The sequence below is a fragment of the Pungitius pungitius genome, chromosome 6 (assembly GCF_949316345.1).
Source record: "Pungitius pungitius chromosome 6, fPunPun2.1, whole genome shotgun sequence".
NCBI lineage: Eukaryota > Metazoa > Chordata > Actinopteri > Perciformes > Gasterosteidae > Pungitius > Pungitius pungitius.
The window spans coordinates 14,788,076-14,807,160 of record NC_084905.1 but is presented as its reverse complement, the minus strand read 5'-3'; the positions used below and the strand labels follow the sequence as shown (position 1 = coordinate 14,807,160).

The 19,085-nt window shown below is 48.8% G+C and overlaps 1 protein-coding gene across 3 annotated transcripts; it reads left to right on the top strand.

Moving 5' to 3' along the window:
* The first annotated feature begins 1,863 nt into the window (after positions 1-1,863).
* On the top strand, positions 1,864-18,928 carry LOC134131260 (sulfide:quinone oxidoreductase, mitochondrial-like). Of its 3 annotated transcripts, XM_062563126.1 has the most exons (11): positions 14,819-14,971; positions 15,310-15,508; positions 15,630-15,800; positions 15,942-15,995; positions 16,170-16,364; positions 16,467-16,676; positions 16,912-17,095; positions 17,730-17,797; positions 17,887-18,065; positions 18,154-18,221; positions 18,419-18,927. In XM_062563126.1, exons 2-10 carry the CDS (start codon positions 15,311-15,313, stop codon positions 18,209-18,211), a joined length of 1,317 nt encoding a protein of 438 aa, XP_062419110.1. In that variant the 5' UTR covers positions 14,819-14,971; position 15,310; the 3' UTR covers positions 18,212-18,221; positions 18,419-18,927. The 3 variants fall into 3 exon arrangements, with proteins under 3 accessions (XP_062419111.1, XP_062419110.1, XP_062419109.1); XM_062563127.1 differs by lacking the exon at positions 14,819-14,971 and adding an exon at positions 1,864-1,887 and having other exon boundaries at positions 18,154-18,928; XM_062563125.1 differs by having other exon boundaries at positions 18,154-18,928.
* Positions 18,929-19,085: the final 157 nt, after the last annotated feature.

The window sequence follows — 19,085 nt, the reverse complement described above, 5'->3', positions numbered from 1 at the left end:
TAAAACCTGGGGACGGCAGCTAATTGCCGTCCTTTATGGATTTCTCCCAACTTTCTCCCCAAAGAGGGTTTTTGGGGAGTTTTTTCTCCTGTCGGGTATTAGATGAGCAACTTGATGCAAGACAGCCAAGTGAGGCAAAGTATTGCACCACATAAACTGTGATAAACCATGAAGAACTGTGATCTTATTTGTGTTGTAATTTAAGTGTACCAGTTATAAGATGAAGACAAACTATGTATGCTATGTTATATTCACTCTTTGAGGCATAAAGCCAAATGTTTCTACGTAGAATGCATTGGAAGGTGAGGGAGAGATAAAACAGAGAGGTTTTAGGTTACTGAAGCAGATTCCAGAGGTGGGATCAAGTCACTGTTAGGCAAGTCACAAGCAAGTCTCAAGTCATTGCCCTCGAGTCCCGAGTAAAGTCGAGTCAAAGACGAAGCAAGTCCCAAGTCGAGTCACAAGTCACAGCCAACAAGTCTCAAGTCGAGTTACAAGTCGTACCATTTTAGTTTCGAGTCATTTCAAGTCCTCTTATTAAAGTGGGGACGGGGAACCCTGGGTGATGGTGCGCTGCCTCACAGACCTAGACTACGAAGGGAAGGGTAACGGTGGATCGACGGTGACTGTGTTATAGTACTGTAACGCTCACCCCAATGCTGCAGCGTAAATAAGGAGGCGATGGCTTGCAACTCCGCTGCATTTATTTATATAAAACAACTCAACTTCGGTCACTGTTGGCCGTCACCACGCCGAACGAACACTTCCGCATACACGGCCCCCCAAAACTCGGGTTGTCTCGCGTAACTACAGCTGGTAACAAAGCATAACGTGAACACATGCAACATCTGCATAACTGATTAACTAATAACTTTAACTCAGCTCATTACACTACTTTAAAACGGACGTTGACATAATGTTGGCGGGGATTTCCATCGGAGTCTGAATCCGGGTTCAAAAATCCCGATTTTTGTAACCATGAACGAGCTGTCTCGTTGATAAGGTCAAATGGACTGCAGTGAACGGCTGTTGTTCAGGCAGCGCGCGCTCTCTGCATTCAGGTGGCGCATATTTTTTTGACAGATGCAGATAAACAGCGCGGCGCGGTGGTGTGAAAATGTTTTCCCCTAGTTTTCATGGGAAGTAGCAAGTCTTCTCGAGTCAAAAGGCTCGAGTCCAAGTCACGAGTCATCGGTATTCAAGTCCAAGTCGAGTTGCAAGTCTTTGTACGTTTTGTCGAGTCGAGTCTCAAGTCATCAAATTCATGACTCGAGTCCAAGTCACATGACTCGAGTCCACACCTCTGGCAGATTCACACTTGGATGGGAATGTGATGAACCAGGAGGAGACACTTTGAAGAAGAAGCCAATGACATTTAAAAGCACCCAAAAGACAGCCCCCGCCAGGGAGTTTTCAAAGTATCAAACTGAGAGAAGAACTGTTAGAATTTTCCTGCAGCTGCTTTGATAAGTCACCTTTGACTTGGTCAGAGAATTCTCTATTTTGCAAAATACATCACTGTTCACATTGTATTTCACTTTGTAAATTGTATTCATTATCACTTTGTTTAGTTATTAAATACTTTTAGATTTTTAAAATTCGAGCAAGGTGACTCTTGATTCAATGTAGTGTGATCTCCCTCGAGGGGCCTTCAGAACTCTAACAATAACAGTAAATAATTGCTTATGTTGCGCCCTCAGTGCGCATGTAAGTGCGCATGTATAACCAGTACACCAGCTTCACCACTAGGCGGCAGCAGCGCGATTCGAATGGTGGTGGCTTTATCTAAGCCCGCTCCTGCGGAGCCGGCTTGGTCCGGTTTTCAGCAGGGGAGAACGTCGACAGTTGGCGCTGTGGTGCTGATAAGTGTGTTTTTGTGTTTTGCAGGTGAGCAGGTGTTCGTAATAATTAGATGTGTGTATGAAGCTAAAATAACATGTCATGTGTCGTAGAATGTGAGTTTTGATCCCTTAGTGGGTTGAAAATAGGTTATATGTGTGTTAGCTAACTAGCTTGTTTCAGTGTTATTAGCTTCTATGCCATTTCCCTCGGTGGTCACGTGACCACAGAGGGGCTGTTGTTTACGTGGCTATTGAGTATATAGTTAGGCTTGGTCCAGTTTTGAGCAGGGGAGAACGTCGACAGTTGGCGCTGTGGTGCTGATAAGTGTGTTTTTGTGTTTTGCGGTCACCTGCATTGAATAAATAAATAGTGGATCAATACCAATCCGACGTGCCATCATTGAGGGTGTTACACTTATTCCTAAGTGAATATACTGTAACGTCCGGGCGTGGTGGAATACTTAACACGCTGAGACGAATAGTTGCCGGGCAGAGATCCTTTTATTAGCGAAACACCACAGCGTCCGACACAGTAACTCCAGCTCACTCAGTCAACACTCCCAACAACACAACAACCGGAACTACGTCATGCTCCCCCGGACAGACCCTCCCATGTCCCGTCTGATTGGCCGGAGCGCCGAGAGTGACGCTACCTGACCGAGTCCCCAACAGGGTCGCTACATTACCCTCCCCTTACAAAGGTCCTTGCCCCCAAGGAACTGCTGAAAAATGGAACCATGCACCTACAATCGAACACAGGACAGAACAAAACAGAACACCGCTTTTTTTTTTTTTTTTTTGCAGAAGAATACAGCCACCTCTAAGACCCAAGGTGTATGCTAGCCCTAATTTCCCCTCCCTAAATTCCGCTGTCTCCGAACCGGACCGGAGGCCTTCTCTGTCTTTGCGGCCTCGCCGCCGGGGGGGTCGTGCCCCCTGAACCCGTGGCGATGTCAGGCCCCACCTCACCCCCCAGGAGTCCGTGTCTATCTGTGGGTGGCGACAGGGCCAAGCCGGCTGGAAACTCGGGCCCAACAGCTTCTCCCGTTGTCCCCGAGGCACCTGGCGGGGGCTGCCCCAGGGGAACACCCCGTGAGGACGTCCCTCGGGCACTTGTTGGCAGCGGGGAGGCGACCCCTCTGTACGGGGCGAGCCGGTCCCTATGCAGCACCACTCTCCTGCCTTTGGGCGGTAGCTGCACCCGGTACACAACCTCACCCACCCGCTCCAACACTGTGCAGGGCCCCGCCCATTGACTGTCCAGCTTCGGGCACCGGCCCTTTTTTCGTTGGGGGTTGTAGACCCAGACCAGCTCTCCAGCGCGAAAATGCTTTCCTCTTGTTCTCATGTCATAGTTGCGTTTCTGTCTCACGCCAGCACTCTGCTGCTGCTTACGGGCAAAAACATGAGCTGAATCGAGCCGGTCTTGTAGTCTCCTGGCATATTCTGAGCCTGAGGGGGGCTCTGAGGATTCCGGGGGGCGCCCAAAAGCCATTTCTGCCGGTGTGCGGAGCTCTCTTCCCAGCATCAGCAGGGCGGGAGTACAGGAGGAGGTCTCTTGGACTGCAGAGCGACAAGCCATGAGCACCAGTGGCAAATGCCTGTCCCAGTCTCGCTGGTGTTGTGACGTGAGGATGGCTAGCTGTTGGCCCATAGTGCGATGGAACCTTTCCACAAGTCCGTCACTCTGTGGCCGCAGGGGGGAGGTGCGTGTTTTGTGCATGCCCAGCCGTTCACACATGGTGGCAAACACCCGCGACTCGAAGTTCCTTCCCTGGTCGCTGTGTATGGTCTCCGGCACGCCAAACCGGCTGAACATGCCACCCACAAGGGCCTCAACAACCGTCTCTGCTTCTTGGTCTGGTACAGCGTACGCCTCTGGCCACTTTGTGAAATAGTCTATTGCGGTGAGCACATACCGGTTTCCTCCGTCTGAGCGTGGCAGCGGACCAACCACATCCACAGCCACCCTCTCCATTGGGCCCCCCACGGGGAACTGCTGCAGCGGGGCGTGGGAGCGACTTGAGGGCCCCTTTCGTGCCGTACAGGGGTCACAGCGGCGACAGAAGTCTTCCACGTCCCTTCGGCACTGTCCCCAGTAGAATCCCTGCCGAAGACGCCGCAGTGTCTTTGAGACTCCAAAATGTCCCGCCCCTGCAGCTCCATGCATGGCTTCCAGCACCGAACCCCGCAGGACCTTGGGAACCACCATCTGCCACCTTTCCTCCCCCGTTGCTGGCTCCTTCCATGCCCGTTGGAGCACGCCCTGGCTCAGGCGTAGAGACTCAAACTGTGACCATAACCCTTTGGTTGCCCTGGAGAACACTGCCACCTCCTCCCAGGGGGGGCGCCGCTGTGCCTCCACCCACTGCACTGCCGGTTGTAGGTCCACGTCATGCCTCTGGTGTCGCCTCCATTCTGACAGTTCCACCGTCTGACGATCCTGGATCACAACCTCCTCCAACCGCCGCACGGACGGACCGACTCCCTCCTCCTCTTGCAGTTCCCGCTCGCGGGTCTCTCTCCGGTCGCAGTAGAGGCACCCTCCTGCGGCACAAGGCCGTCGTGAGAGTGCATCGGCATTAGTGTGACGTGTCCCAGCCCGGTGCACCACCTTGAAATTAAACGCTTGGAGCTCCTCCAACCACCTGGCCACCTGCCCCTCTGGCTCCTTGAATGACATGAGCCATTGTAGGGCAGAGTGGTCTGTCCTCACCGTAAAGTTCAGGCCACTTAGGTAGTACTTGAAATGCCGGATTGACAGCACCACCGCCAAGAGCTCCCTGCGGGTGACGCAGTATCTTCGCTCGGCTTTGTTGAACGCCCGGCTGAAGTAAGCCACCACTCGCTCGCCTTCGGGGAAAGGTTGAGAGAGTACTCCGCCGATGCCTGATCCGCTAGCATCCGTGTCCAGCGTGAAGGGCAAGCTGGGGTCGGCTGGGGCTAGCACCGGGGCCTCTACTAGGGCGTACCGCAGGTTGTTGAATGCCGCCTGGCATTTCTCCGTCCAGGAAAACTCTTGGTCCTTTTGCAGCAGATGGAACAGGGGTGCAGCAGTGCCAGCAAACCCCCGCACAAACCTCCTGTAGTATGAGGCCAGGCCAAGAAAGCTCTTCAACTGTTTCTGGTTGGTGGGGGTGGGCCAATCTGCGACGGCCTGCACCTTCTCTCGCATGGTGCCAATGCCTTCGCCACCTACACGGTGCCCCAAAAAAGACACCTCCCTCTGCATGAAATGGCACTTCTCCGGATGCAGTTTCAGGCCTGCCGCTCTTATTTTTTCCAGCACCAACCGCAGCGACGCCAGGGCTTGTTCAAATGTTTTACCATGGACCAGAATGTCATCCAGGTAGACCAGGCACTGCTGCCGGGGGATCCCCGCCAGTACTTTGTCCATCAGTCTTACAAAAGTGGCAGGGGCATTACAAAGTCCAAAACTGAGAACCTTAAACTGCCACAGCCCCCGCCCAGTGCAGAAAGCAGTCTTGGGACGGGCCTCCGGGGCCAGTGGCACCTGGTAATATCCGCTGCGGAGGTCCAAGGACGAAAACCACGACGACCCGGAGACCAGGTCTAGGGACTCGTCAATGCGGGGCAGCGGATAAGAATCCTTCTTGGTCACCCCATTTACTGGCCTGTAGTCCGCACAGAGTCGCCATCCTTTTGTCTTCTTGGGGACCATGACCACTGCTGCTGCCCAGGGACTGTCGGACGGCTCGATGACACCTGCCTGGAGCATGTTGGTGACCGCGTCATCACAAGCCTGTTGACGAGCCATCGGCAGGCGGCGGGGGCGGCACTTGATGGGACGCGCGTCCCCTGTGTCAATCTCATGCTGCACTAGGTGAGTTTGCCCTACTTCATCCTCGCTCTTGGCGAAACTGCCTTGGAAGTCCAGGAGAAGGTGCCACAGCTGCTCCTGCTGCTGCGGCTGCAGGCCGACACAGTTCTTTCTCCACACCTCCTTTATCGCTGCTGGCGCCTCCACTGCACGGCTCATGGTGTGGACGTCCGGGAGAAAGACCCTAGATGACTCGCGTGGGCAGGCGGGGGGGATAGCGTTGCAGGGGACCGTCACCACCGTACTCGCCGCTGGTGTTGGAGGCCCGGGGGGTAGGGACGGGTTGGGGGTGGAGAGCAAGGTGACGGAAGGCCCTCCCTGGAGACTCACTGTGCCTTGCTGTAGATCTAGATGGCAGCCCGTGGCCCTCAAGAAGTCCAAACCCAGAATGCATGGGTCCTGAACTGCAGCTATCCACACCGGGTGGCACACCGTCACCCCTCCCACCGATAAAGACAGCAGACCTCTGCCCTTCATGGGTGCCAGCTCTCCGGTAACAGTGCGAAGTCGCACTGAGGTGGGGTCAAGATGAGTCCAGTCTGTGATCATGTCTGGTCTTACCAGAGTTACTGTCGAACCGGTGTCCACCAGTGCCAAGCAGGGCAGTCCTTCCACGGTAACCGGCACATAGAACGAGTCACCTTCCCCAGTGCGCCCCACCGCCACGACGGGCTCCATGCTGGCGTTGTCATCTTCTGTTGCCGAGGCTCGTGGCGCTGTGGTCGGGGTTACGGCCGGGGTCCGCGTATCCCCTTCTATGCGGACCCCGGGCCGTTTCCCTGGTACTTGTTTGGTTTGGGGCACTCTCTGGCCAAATGCCCTGGTTGCCCGCACCCCCAGCAGACTCTGGGTCGCGGCCGGTGTGATTGTTGTAGTGACACAGCCCTGATCAGTTCAGTCACTTCCGTAACCCACGATGGTTTCTCTGCCTCTGGAGGGACCGCCATCGCCGCCCTGGCCATAGGTGCTCCCTCACTATGGTAGCCTCCAGGCGCTGCACCCCACACATTCTCTCTCTCCGCAGCCAACTCGAAAGCCGCTTGCAATGACTGTGGGTGCTGCAGCTGGACCTGGACACGCAGCTCTGTGGGAACAATTGCCCTGATGAACTGGTCCCGCGCCAGCTCGCTCTGCACTTCAGGGGGCATGTGGGCATAAGCCCTCCGTGACAAACTTTCCACATCGTTTGCCAACGCCCGCAGCGGCTCTCCCGGTCTTCTGCAGCGATTGTTTAGTTCATTCCGCAGGAGTTCGGGTTGCAAACATTGTCCAAAACGCCTCTGGAGCGACCCTACCAGCGCTGGGTAACGACGTCTGTCTTCTGGGCTCAGCAGCAGCAGGCATGACAGCGCATCCCCCGTGAGACACAACGCCAGCTGAAGTGCCTTAGTCTCATTGGACCATTCCCCTGCATGCGACAGCAATTCAAATTGAGCCAGGAAAGCCTCCCATGGCGTCCTACCGTCGTATTTCGGTGTTTTTACCGTAGGGACTGCCGAGCGATGGGCGCCGCCATTGTAGTTTGACGCTACATTCCCCGGAGAAACCGCGGGAAAATCCGCCGCGGGACTGATGCCAGCGTCCCTAGCCATCCTCACTGCAGACTCTCTCAAACGAGCCCTCGCGCCCCTAGTAGCTCCGTCGAAACTTCTGGCCATGTCTTTCGACCACCCGCTAGCTCCCTCCTCCGCTTCTTTCCTCTCTTCCTTTACCGTAATGTAGCCGCTCGTCCCGCCGACACGATCCATGCCCACAGCAGGCTAACCGCTAGCTTTCCACCGGGTTCAACGATATCGTCCGTACGAAGACACTTCTGACACCAATGTAACGTCCGGGCGTGGTGGAATACTTAACACGCTGAGACGAATAGTTGCCGGGCAGAGATCCTTTTATTAGCGAAACATCACAGCGTCCGACACAGTAACTCCAGCTCACTCAGTCAACACTCCCAACAACACAACAACCGGAACTACGTCATGCTCCCCCGGACAGACCCTCCCATGTCCCGTCTGATTGGCCGGAGCGCCGAGAGTGACGCTACCTGACCGAGTCCCCAACAGGGTCGCTACAATACTAACATTGGTAGTGTTTGTTGTGACACGGAGCAATCAGCGTAGAAATGTCCTTATTAAGGCTTTGTGGTCTAAGGCACATTGTAACGTACCACAAGTAACTGCCAAATTCTTTTTTTTTATCTCTCTTCAAGGATTTCTATCATATCAGACCTCACACAGACAGCTTTTACTTTTTACTCTCTCTGGTCAACCAACAAAAACTTGATAGATTCAATTTTTTAGAGACAAAAGGTCACAAAGGCTTGACAGCAACAGAAATTTAAAACAAACTGACTGTACAAGGGGCCAAAATATTAAGAGGTTTGTTAAAAAGCACAACAAAGTACATATTAAAAGCAGGCACAGTAAAATACACAAAAATGAAATAGAACATATGTCTGAATGTACAGAACTACCTGTATTGTATTGCTCTCTAACTGTTACGGCTGACTCAAGGCCGCAACAAAAGAGGGGAGACCATGCCACGAGCAACGGTGCCAAACATAAGTTTATTGTGCCTCAAACACAACTTTAAACAACAAAACCAACGATGAGGTGTGAACGGCAGTATCAGTGGTGTAAAGCAAGTGTAGGGATGTGTTGTATGTGTGTGAGCAAGTGTTGGTTGTAAAAATAAAAGACATAACCGAAAATAAACTTAAATGTGCATCTGTCACGTCCTTGGAGCCCCAAGCGAGGTATGGAGCCGGACGGGCCAACCGAGCGGCATCTGATCCTCCCGTCGCCAGACCAGCGCAGGAAGAACCACCTCATGCAGCAGAGAACCTCCCATTTAACCCCCATCGTCCCAGGTGTCCGCAATTAGGCCTGAAACGAGAGGAGGGGCAGGAGAACGACCAGAAACAGGCCAAGGGCCGTAACACCCCCCCCTAACAAAACAGGGACCACCTACGGGTTCCCTTGAGCTGCAGGTATCCCATGAAACTACGCAAATTTTTAAGCGGCATATCTTACCCAACACATTGGAGACCGGGACAACGCGTCTGCCACCACATTGTCCCGCCCCTTGATATGTCGAATGTCCAAAGTGTAGGACTGGAGGTGGAGAGCCCAGCGCATCAGGCGCTGGTTAGGAGTCTGTAGAGTGCTGAGGAAGGTTAGAGGATTGTGGTCAGAGAAAACTACCACCGGACCGGAGCCCAGATACACACTGAAATGCTGTAACGCCAAAATAAGCGCAAGCGTCTCTTTCTCTATGACGGAGTAATTTCGCTGGTGGCAATTAAATTTCCTGGAAAAGAAACACACAGGCTTGTTAATCCCCTCATCATCCTTCTGCAGCAACACTGCCCCAGCCCCAACCATGCTGGCATCCACCTCCAGGCAAAACTCACGATCCCACCTAGGAGCCACTAGAACCGGAGCATTCGATATCAGAGCTTTTACCCTCTCGAAGGACTGCTGGCATACCGGAGACCACACATACTTCGTCTTCCCTTTCAGAAGATCAGTTAGAGGTGCGACCACTGTAGAGAAATTCCTGCAAAAACACCTATAGTAGCCCACCATACCGAGAAATCTCATGAGCTCCTTCTTTGTCGTTGGTGTTGGGATGTCATCAATTGCACATACTTTAGCACGCACTGGTCTCACCGACCCCTGGCCAACCACACGACCCAAGTAGACCACTGTGGCCCTAGCAAATTCACACTTTGCCAAATTCACTGTCAAACTAGCATGAGCTAGACGCATAAACAAAGCTTGAACACGCCCCAAATGCTGTTCCCAGTTGTCAGCGTATACCACCACGTCATCCAAATACACTGCACATCCTTCCAGGTCACGCACCACCAAGTTCATTAGGCGCTGGAAAGTTGCCGGTGCATTCCTTAAACCAAAAGCCATAACATTGTAGGAGTACAGCCCCCCTGGTGTAATAAAAGAAGCAATCTCCCTTGCCCTGTCTGTCAATGGCACTTGCCAGTAACCTTTAAGTAAATCCAGCTTAGTCACAAATTTCGCCCCCCCCACTTGATCAACACAATCCTCCATACGAGGAAGAGGGAAGGAGTCAGGCTTGGTAACTGCGTTCACTTTACGAAAATCTGTACAGAACCGAGGAGTATTGTCTGGCTTTGGGACCAAGAGACAGGGTGAGGCCCAACTAGAGTCAGAGGGAACTGCTATTCCATTATGAAGCATGTATCTAATCTCATCCTCCAGGTTTTTACGCTTCTCTGGGTGAACACGGTAGAATCTTTGCCTAATGGGCTTCGCACCTCCAACGTCTATATCATGCTTTAGTAAAGTTGTACGTGACGGCGTATCTCCAAATAGGCAAGAGAAACTTCTAATCAGTTTAACTAGCTGTACCCGCTGACCAGACTCTAGATGACCCAAAACGCTTTCCAGTTTATCTAAAGCTTCCTTATTTCTTAGCCGACCAGAAAACATAACCTCATCAGGCCCTGTTAGATCCTCCACCTCTAACACAACTGAGGACGATGGCATAGCCAAACAGACAGGACGAGCTTCAGACAACTTCACCTCCCCCTCGCTCCCAAATGATGCACGGGAGACATAAGGCTTCAAAAGATTAACATGACAGAGCCTGGCCTTGGTCCTACGAGCGGGAGTAGAAATTAAATAGTTCTGATCAGACAGCTTCTTCAGCACCGAAAATGGGCCCGAAAATCTTGCTTGCCACGGAGAGGTAACTATGGGCAACAGAGCCAAAACCTGGTCACCTGGGAGAAACTCTCTACGCTCAGTTCGACAATCATAACGTTCCTTCATTTTAGCTTGTGCCCTTGCTAAATTCTTCTTGGCCACCTCCTGAGACATATAGAGCCTATACCTGAACCCATTCACAAAGTCCAGTAGGTTACTTGGAGGCTGAGCCTCCTTCCAGTTGTCCTGCAACAGAGCCAGAGGACCCCGCACTTTATGACCAAAGATCAGATCATTAGGGCTAAATCCTGTACTTTCTTGGATTACCTCTCTAGCAGCCAGCAACATCCACGGTAAAGCCTCTTCCCAATCACCCTGCATCTGAACACATAATGAGCGCAGCATGGACTTAAGTGTTTGGTGAAACCTCTCCAAAACACCCTGGCTTTGAGCATGATAGGCAGACGCCAAATTATGAACTATATTCAACTGTTCTAGTACTTGAGCAAACAATTTTGAACAAAAATTTGACCCTTGATCTGACTGAATGACCCGTGGAACTCCAAAAATAGAAATAAATTGGGACAATGCACGAACCACCGACTTAGACGTTATACTACGCAGTGGGTAGGCTGCAGGATACCTAGTACTTTGACACATCACTGTCAACAAATATCTGGAACCCGACTTTGACGGAGGCAATGGACCAACACAGTCAATAATTAGATGCTCAAATGGTTGACTTATAGCTGGTATTGGACACAGTGGAACGGCCTTCAAAACCTGGTTAGGCTTACTTGTCAATTGACAGGTGTGACACGACTTACTGTACGCCGCCACATCCCTTTTCAAACGAGGCCAAAAAAAATACAGCAGAACTCGGTCATACGTCTTCCTGACCCCCATATGTCCAGACTGGTCATGAGAAATCTGCAACACAATATTCCTATACTTTAAAGGAACAACCACCTGATAAATCGGATCACCAATAAACCCCTCAAACTGAGGCGTCCATTTTCTCATCAAGACATTATTGTGCAAAAAATAACAACACGACCGATTTCTGACCTCTTCAGGGGAACAAACCCCATCCATACAAGACTTCAAAGTGCTGTCAACTTTCTGCTCATGCATCAGCTCCTCATGAGAAACAGACCAGGGGACCACAGGTAAAAGTAGGCGAGGACTGGAGGCCACACTTTCAGAGTGATCACCATCCACACGCTTTGAACGAGTTACTGCACAGGCCCTGAACACATCAGGGAAGTGTACCTCACTCTCATCAGGCTTACTGCACACCAGAGGAGTCACCGTCACTCTGGCAGGCGGAGATACATCAGCCCATACTTTATCACCGGCTATGTCGTTACCCAGGATCATAGCAACGCCATCCATCGGCAACGCTGGGCGCACGCCAACGGACACCTCCCCCTGGAAAAGATCACAGTGCAGCATCATTTTGTGTTGTGGTACATTCAAAACCTTTAAACCCATTCCCACTACAGGAACGCTTGAGCCCAAAAAGGTGTCATTTGAAAATGGCAAAGTTGCAGCTGCAATAAATGAGTCAAACGCACCAGTGTCACGTAAGATCTTTATGCGCACCTGCTCTTTGCTTCCCACTAACGAAACAACACCTTCTGTAATGAAAGGCAAGTAAGATTTCAACTCTGAATTGCCTTCTCCAGTGATTCCAGCTAATTCCTGGTCCGTAACCGACGCAGCACACATCACCGGATTAGCCCTAGGAAACGCTTGTTTTGGACGAGACTTAAGAGCATAACAATCATTTTTCCAATGACCTCGCTTGTGACAGTAATTACAGACTTTTTCTGAATCCCCTGAAACACGACTACTTTTATCTTCAAACTGCCTACTTGCTCTTGCTTCATAAGGGCCAGCACCATTTCTTGAAGTCTGAATTAAGAAATAATCGTCAGCCAGCGCAGCAGCTTCACCAACAGACTTGACCCCACGCTCACTAATATAAGTGGCAACGCCTTCCGACACAGAGTTTTTAAACTGCTCCAAAATGACTAATTCACGGAGGTTTTCAAAGGAGGCAACCCCAGCCGCTGAGCACCAACAGTCAAAATGTCTAGCCAAATCACGCATAAACTCTAAATGTGACTTATCGCCACGTCTCCCACCTCGAAAACGCAGTCGGTACGCCTCTGGCACAAGTTCATAAGCTTTTAGAACAGCTGTTTTCACCACAGAGTATTTACCACAATCAGTGCTGCTTAAAGCTGAAAATGCCTGTTGTGCTTTTCCTGTTAACACACACTGCAACATTAACATACGCGTAGAATCAGCCCAACCTCGAACCTCTGCCAGACGCTCAAACAAGGAAAAAAATGTCTCGGGGTTCTCCTCATTAAACCTGGGAACTAATCTCAAATCACTCAAGTCATCTTGCTTCATGCTCACCATCGCGGGTCGGTCAGCCCGGAGTACCTCGCCCTCCAGCTTACCTTCTCTGATCAGCGCCAGTCTTTGTCTCTCCACATCTAACTTCTCCCGCTCCAAATCCTGCCTCATTCTTTCCATCGCCTGCTCTTTCTCCTGTTCAGCTTTAATACGTAACAAAAGCAACTCTTTCTGCTGCTCAAACGATAAACCAACTGGGCTTCCTCTTCCCGACAGAGATGATTCACCCAAAGTGTCAACCTTACCTGGCATCAAAACCCCATTTTCCAACAATTTCGCTTTCAAATTACCTTTAACATAGTCCTTTGTCTTTCGGCTATCCCCAATATCAACCTTAAAATACTCAGCAATCCTGATCAATTGTTTCTTAGTACAAATATCTAATCCACATTCCTGTGGCGATTCAATAAAATCTTCCACCACTTCATCCATGGCTAACAAATTCACCAATAGAGACGAAGCTTAAGTGACAAATTTATCAGTACACAAAGGCTTTCAGTTTCAACCACAGCCCCAAGGACGGCGTTTCCCCGCTAACTACCTATCCCAAACGCTAACTTACTGTACCCTAGTCTTCGTGAGGCGTAGCGGTGGGTTTTTATGCATTTACAACCCGATGGTCCGGTAAAGGCGACCAGCAAACTGGCAACCCCCCTGAAACCACGGACATGCTCCCGAGCCGATGTAGGGAAAGGGAAAATGGGAAGCTCTACCCGCCGTACCTCCACACTAAAACAATAACGCAGCTAACCCCCTATTGGGACACGCTGCTAGGCCTACAAGGAAAAACGCCAGCACACAACTTAAGTGCACTTTAACAAACTGTCACTTACCTTCACACGTCTCCAAAAACAGCCCCCCACGGCCAAAACACACGCCCAATCCTTCCCACTCGAGTACGCCAGCACACAAATTACAACTAATCAAACTCAGGCACGTCTCCCAGAGCGCAACAATTAACCATATAAGGGCAACGGCGTCACGGGATTTCCCCTCAACCGCCAACCAACACGCACGGAAAAAGTCACCATTCAAGTTCTCATATGCCCCTCAAGCGCTCATATACAAATTACTAAATCCAAACACAACGCGCACTAAACAAAACCAAATGACTAGCATAAATCACGCGGATCCCGGACGAGCCCCCAACTTGTTACGGCTGACTCAAGGCCGCAACAAAAGAGGGGAGACCATGCCACGAGCAACGGTGCCAAACATAAGTTTATTGTGCCTCAAACACAACTTTAAACAACAAAACCAACGATGAGGTGTGAACGGCAGTATCAGTGGTGTAAAGCAAGTGTAGGGATGTGTTGTATGTGTGTGAGCAAGTGTTGGTTGTAAAAATAAAAGACATAACCGAAAATAAACTTAAATGTGCATCTGTCACGTCCTTGGAGCCCCAAGCGAGGTATGGAGCCGGACGGGCCAACCGAGCGGCATCTGATCCTCCCGTCGCCAGACCAGCGCAGGAAGAACCACCTCATGCAGCAGAGAACCTCCCATTTAACCCCCATCGTCCCAGGTGTCCGCAATTAGGCCTGAAACGAGAGGAGGGGCAGGAGAACGACCAGAAACAGGCCAAGGGCCGTAACACTAACTATATACTATATTAATATTGGTGCTGAGTATTTCATTTCCATTTTAAACGACACGTGTTTAAAGACTGAGAACTCCCCTTATGACAACATCTCCTCTGACGGCTGCCAGAGAACTGGCCTGCATGGGGCCATCGGTAAAATCCATACTGAAGAATGGGGTTGAGGACAAAGAATAGTATAGGGGGAGGGGGGTGCTTTCGAAAGCGAAACTAAAACCATTGGAACAGTTTGCTGCATCATTGGAGGGCAATAAAACAAGTTGAGAACGAGCTTTTCTGCGGGTCACGTTGATTGTGTGACTTTTGGGCGTCAGCTTCTTCGTGATCACGTAACCGACTCTCCTTGAAAATGACGTTTGGATTGTTTAGGTAGTTAACTGACAACTGACTACACACTTTTGATTGGTCGACGCAGGGAGGAGGCGGGACTAACATTCTGTTCTTTAACAGTTGTCCCTCGTTCCCTCGTAAGTGTTGGATTTCACGCCGTCTGACACATCGCGCAGCTCGTGAAAAATCCTTAATCCTCCCGGATTTTGTTTATATCACCGGTCAGACAGACGGGCCGGGCAAGGTAAATGTGACACTTCCGATATTACAGTGCTGGGGCTGACGTAGCATACAGCAGCAATGTCTCCACTCGAGCTCTTCCCTTAATATGCAAAGTTCTTTACATGTGAAGCTGTGTCTTCTGTCTAATTCACAATATTTTGGTTTTCCGTGCACAGAACACACAACACGTCTCAAATCGATCACTACGGTTATTTACGGTGCTCACGGTCAGATCGTTAGCATAAAGCAGCTAAAACAGGAAGTTCCGCTTGTTGTGATATGTTTCACACGTAATTGTCCCGGTGACGGTTTACCGGGTTTTATTGCTAACACAATGAGTCGTTGTCGTTCCTGACACAGAATGGCTGCACTGCGTCGTCTGAGACAATGCGCCTCCACCGGCGTGGGCGTCTCTCATCTCCACACCAGCAGCTGTGCCCTGGCCAAGCAGCACTACAAAATGCTCGTGCTTGGAGGAGGAACTGGAGGCATTGCAATGAGTGCAAGAATGAAGAGGATGCTGGGAGCTGAGAATGTGGCGGTTGTGGAGTCCAACGAGGCAAGGATCCGGGGGTTCATTATTAAATGTGATGGCTTTCATCGGCCAGCTGCAAATTCATGTTTTGCATTTTATCTTCATGCAAAACAATGTGTCCTATAGTTTTTCTGTTTTTCTGCAGATGCACTACTATCAGCCGATTTGGACCCTGGTTGGCGCCGGGGCAAAAACTCTAACCTCATCAGGTCGCTCCACAGCGAGTGTTATGCCCTCTGGTGTGAAGTGGGTGAAATCGAAAGTTCAGGAAATAAACCCAGACACCAATACTGTCCGCACAGACGATGGGAATGAAGTACGTTTTCTTTTGGAATCTATTGTTTAGCATTGTACATAGTGAAGCTATACAAGAATAGATTGAGTTATAGTTCATATATAAAGTAGATTGTGATGTATGTGCTTCTCACCCTGATTATACTTTTTTTTAACATTGCAGATCTCCTATGAGTATTTGATCGTGGCTCTTGGTTTACAAATCCACTTTGAGAAGGTGAGGCGATGCTTTGATCATTCCTCTATCATCTGCAATAGTTTCAATATATTGTGAGAAATAACAATATTACCCTAGTACTTTTATTTTAAAGAATTACCCTCTGTATTAATAAAGGTCCATTAAATCTCCATCAAAAAATCCAAAGTCAATTTACATTCTTCTTGCATGTAGATCAAAGGACTGCCTGAAGGATTTGAACATCCAAAGATTGGGTCGAACTACTCAATCGAAACTGTGCAGAAAACGTGGAAAGCGTTGCAGGACTTCAAAGAGGGCAACGCCGTTTTTTCTTTTCCAAATACTCCCGTAAAATGTGCTGGTGCGCCACAAAAGATTATGTACCTAACCGATGCCTATCTCAGAAAGGTACTTACATTTTGGAGTTCAATGATAATTGATTCTGCCATTCAAGTGTAATTCTCTCAAGTGAAGCAAGCTGTTTTTTATGTTTCTTTTCTTTCTTTCTAGAATGGGAAAAGGGACAAGGCCAAAGTCATATACAACACCTCACTACCTGTGATCTTTGCAGTCAAGAAATATGCAGATGTATTGTGGGAGATTGTGAAACAACGGGACCTACAAGTCAACCTGAGGCAAAACCTGATTGAAGTGCGGGCAGATAAGCGAGAAGCTGTGTTTGAAAATCTTGACAAACCAGGCGAAACCAAAGTGCTCGAGGTAACTGATGCCATTGTCCCTCAAAAGTAGCTTTCACATATAACTGCTGTGTTAGTTGTATAACTTGTTACAATATATGCTGTGTCATTCCCTTCCTCTTCAAATCCATGAAAGATGTCTGTTGTGCCTTTTTTATCTTACGAACCATTGTATAATGTACATTATACAATGTAGATAATTTAATCTTTGTCCTAAATTTCAACAAAACTGAAACGTTTCGCTTTTTCTTTATTAGTATGAAATGCTTCATGTCACACCACCGATGGGACCCAATTTGGTAGTTAAAGGCAGTCGACTGGCAGATGAGGTTGGCTGGTTGGATGTGAACAAAGACCACCTGCAACATAACCGCTATCCAAACGTGTTTGGAATCGGAGACTGCACCAACCCGCCCACCTCCAAAACCGGTGCTGCGGTCGGTAAGTCGTTTTGGTGTCATCTGGTTCAACAGTGCCTCAACGCAGCGCTGGAATGCACCCTATTGATGGATAAACATGTCGTCAGGATTAGGATTTCTCAAGTCTGCACAAGTCCGGGGGGGGGGAGAGAAGAGATAGTCGTTGCACCTGTCCCTTTATGTGCGCACGTGTTGGAGCAGAATTGCAATGCGAGGACTGGACAAAACAAATTCCAGACTTACTTAGTAACACGTGTCGTCGACGATGATGTTGCCAGTTTGTGTTGTAAAATATAAATAAATGGCGCACAACATAACTGTGCCATAAGCAAAGACTCACACACTCTCAAATGCCTTCAGCAGAACCGGTGACCACTTGTTGTGAAGTGAATGGAAGGGGGAGGGGGAGAACACCTCTAGTGGCTGTTTTAAAAAAAAAAAATCAAACTACCTCATCCAACAATATGACTTGTTGCCATGACCGACTACTTCCGATCCAGATATAGAAATGCTGTGGACCAATGTACTTTGCCTCAAAATTCAAGGCGAATTAGGTGGATGCAAATGCAGGTCTGATAACATTGTGGCTTTTATAAAAAGAGGATATACAGTACATATTTGTTGTAAAAGCTTGCCACTTCCTTTCTCGTTCTCAGCTGCACAGACTGCTATCCTCAACAGAACCATAAGCAAAGTACTGAAAAATGAGAAGCCAGATCGGAAAGTAAGTGACACATGAATATCTATTAGTATTAATCTCCTTGAATTTTGAATATTGTGCAAATACATAATCTGTAACCTTGTTGCTTACAGTATGATGGCTACACCTCATGCCCCTTGGTTACAAGCTACAACACAGTGGTGCTGGCAGAGTTTGACTACAACGGACAACCACTGGAAACTTTTCCCATCAACCAAGCAAAAGAGAGACGACTTATGTACTACATGAAAGCTGACGTCATGCCTCACCTTTATTGGCATGGGCTTCTTCGGTATGTATGCAGTAAATTACCATGTTAACAGGTTGAAGTAAGGCATCATAGCACATATCATTAATGCTCTGTATTTGTCTTGTGCCAGGGGACTGTGGGGTGGACCAGGACCATACAGGAAACTCCTACATCTTGGAATGAAATGAATGAGTCACAACACATTAGATGCATTTAGAATTCAGCAGAATAATGATGCATTTGTTACATTTATGTTATGTTACATACAACAAAGCCTTAAGCTCAGCCAAGTTGGCCTTATCTTCTTTTTTATGATTGTTGACCAATCATTAAAAATCTTGTGTTGACAGTCATTAATTACAGTAGTGGCACTATACTACTGTGATAACTTTTGATACAAAACCATTTCATGTCAGCCATTGCCTTTGGAAATAATTGACCATTACCATGGAAACTACAAAATGCTGTTCTTAAATTTAAATATCCATGCTTGAAAGAGTTTTGTGCATACTGATTATTTTTCTACGAGTGCTTAACTGAGTTATGATGAACTGGTGACACAGTCTATTATCATGTTTGTTGACAGAAGAGAGGAATGTGCAGTTCCTTCTTCTGTTAATGTTATCTGTATGCTTTATCATAAATTGATGAAATCATCAAATTCAGGGTACTGTAATTCTTTTATAATCTGGGATAAATACCTCAAACAAATTCTGTTCAATTCCCTTTGGTACGTTGCCTGTTCTCCTGAATGTTGAAACTTACAGATAACATTTCGAAACACAGAATCATCAATCTCATTGCTATGTTTAAAGTCAACTTCTAACACTCAAAAGATTCTCAAGTCAATCTTCGAAATGAACAAACTCCACTCAAGGAAAATTAAATCAAAAGTATGGCCTTTTTTCTTTTCGGAAATTTGATTTTTAGTGTGGACCAGCTGACACTCTACGCTTTTGCTTGGCCGGATGATGATGATGATGGAGATGGAGATGATGATGATGGTGGGGCGGGCGAAACATTCTGTATATCAGCGGCTCATCGGATGGGGTTCAAAGTTCA

Coding starts and splice junctions, on each gene's coding strand:
- LOC134131260 (XM_062563127.1), top strand. CDS start 15,311: ATGGCTGCACTGCGTCGTCTGAGACAATGCGCCTCCACCGGCGTGGGC. Junction 15,996..16,169: donor TACAAATCCACTTTGAGAAG/GTGAGGCGATGC, acceptor TCTTGCATGTAG/ATCAAAGGACTGCCTGAAGG. Junction 17,096..17,729: donor CAAAACCGGTGCTGCGGTCG/GTAAGTCGTTTT, acceptor TCTCGTTCTCAG/CTGCACAGACTGCTATCCTC.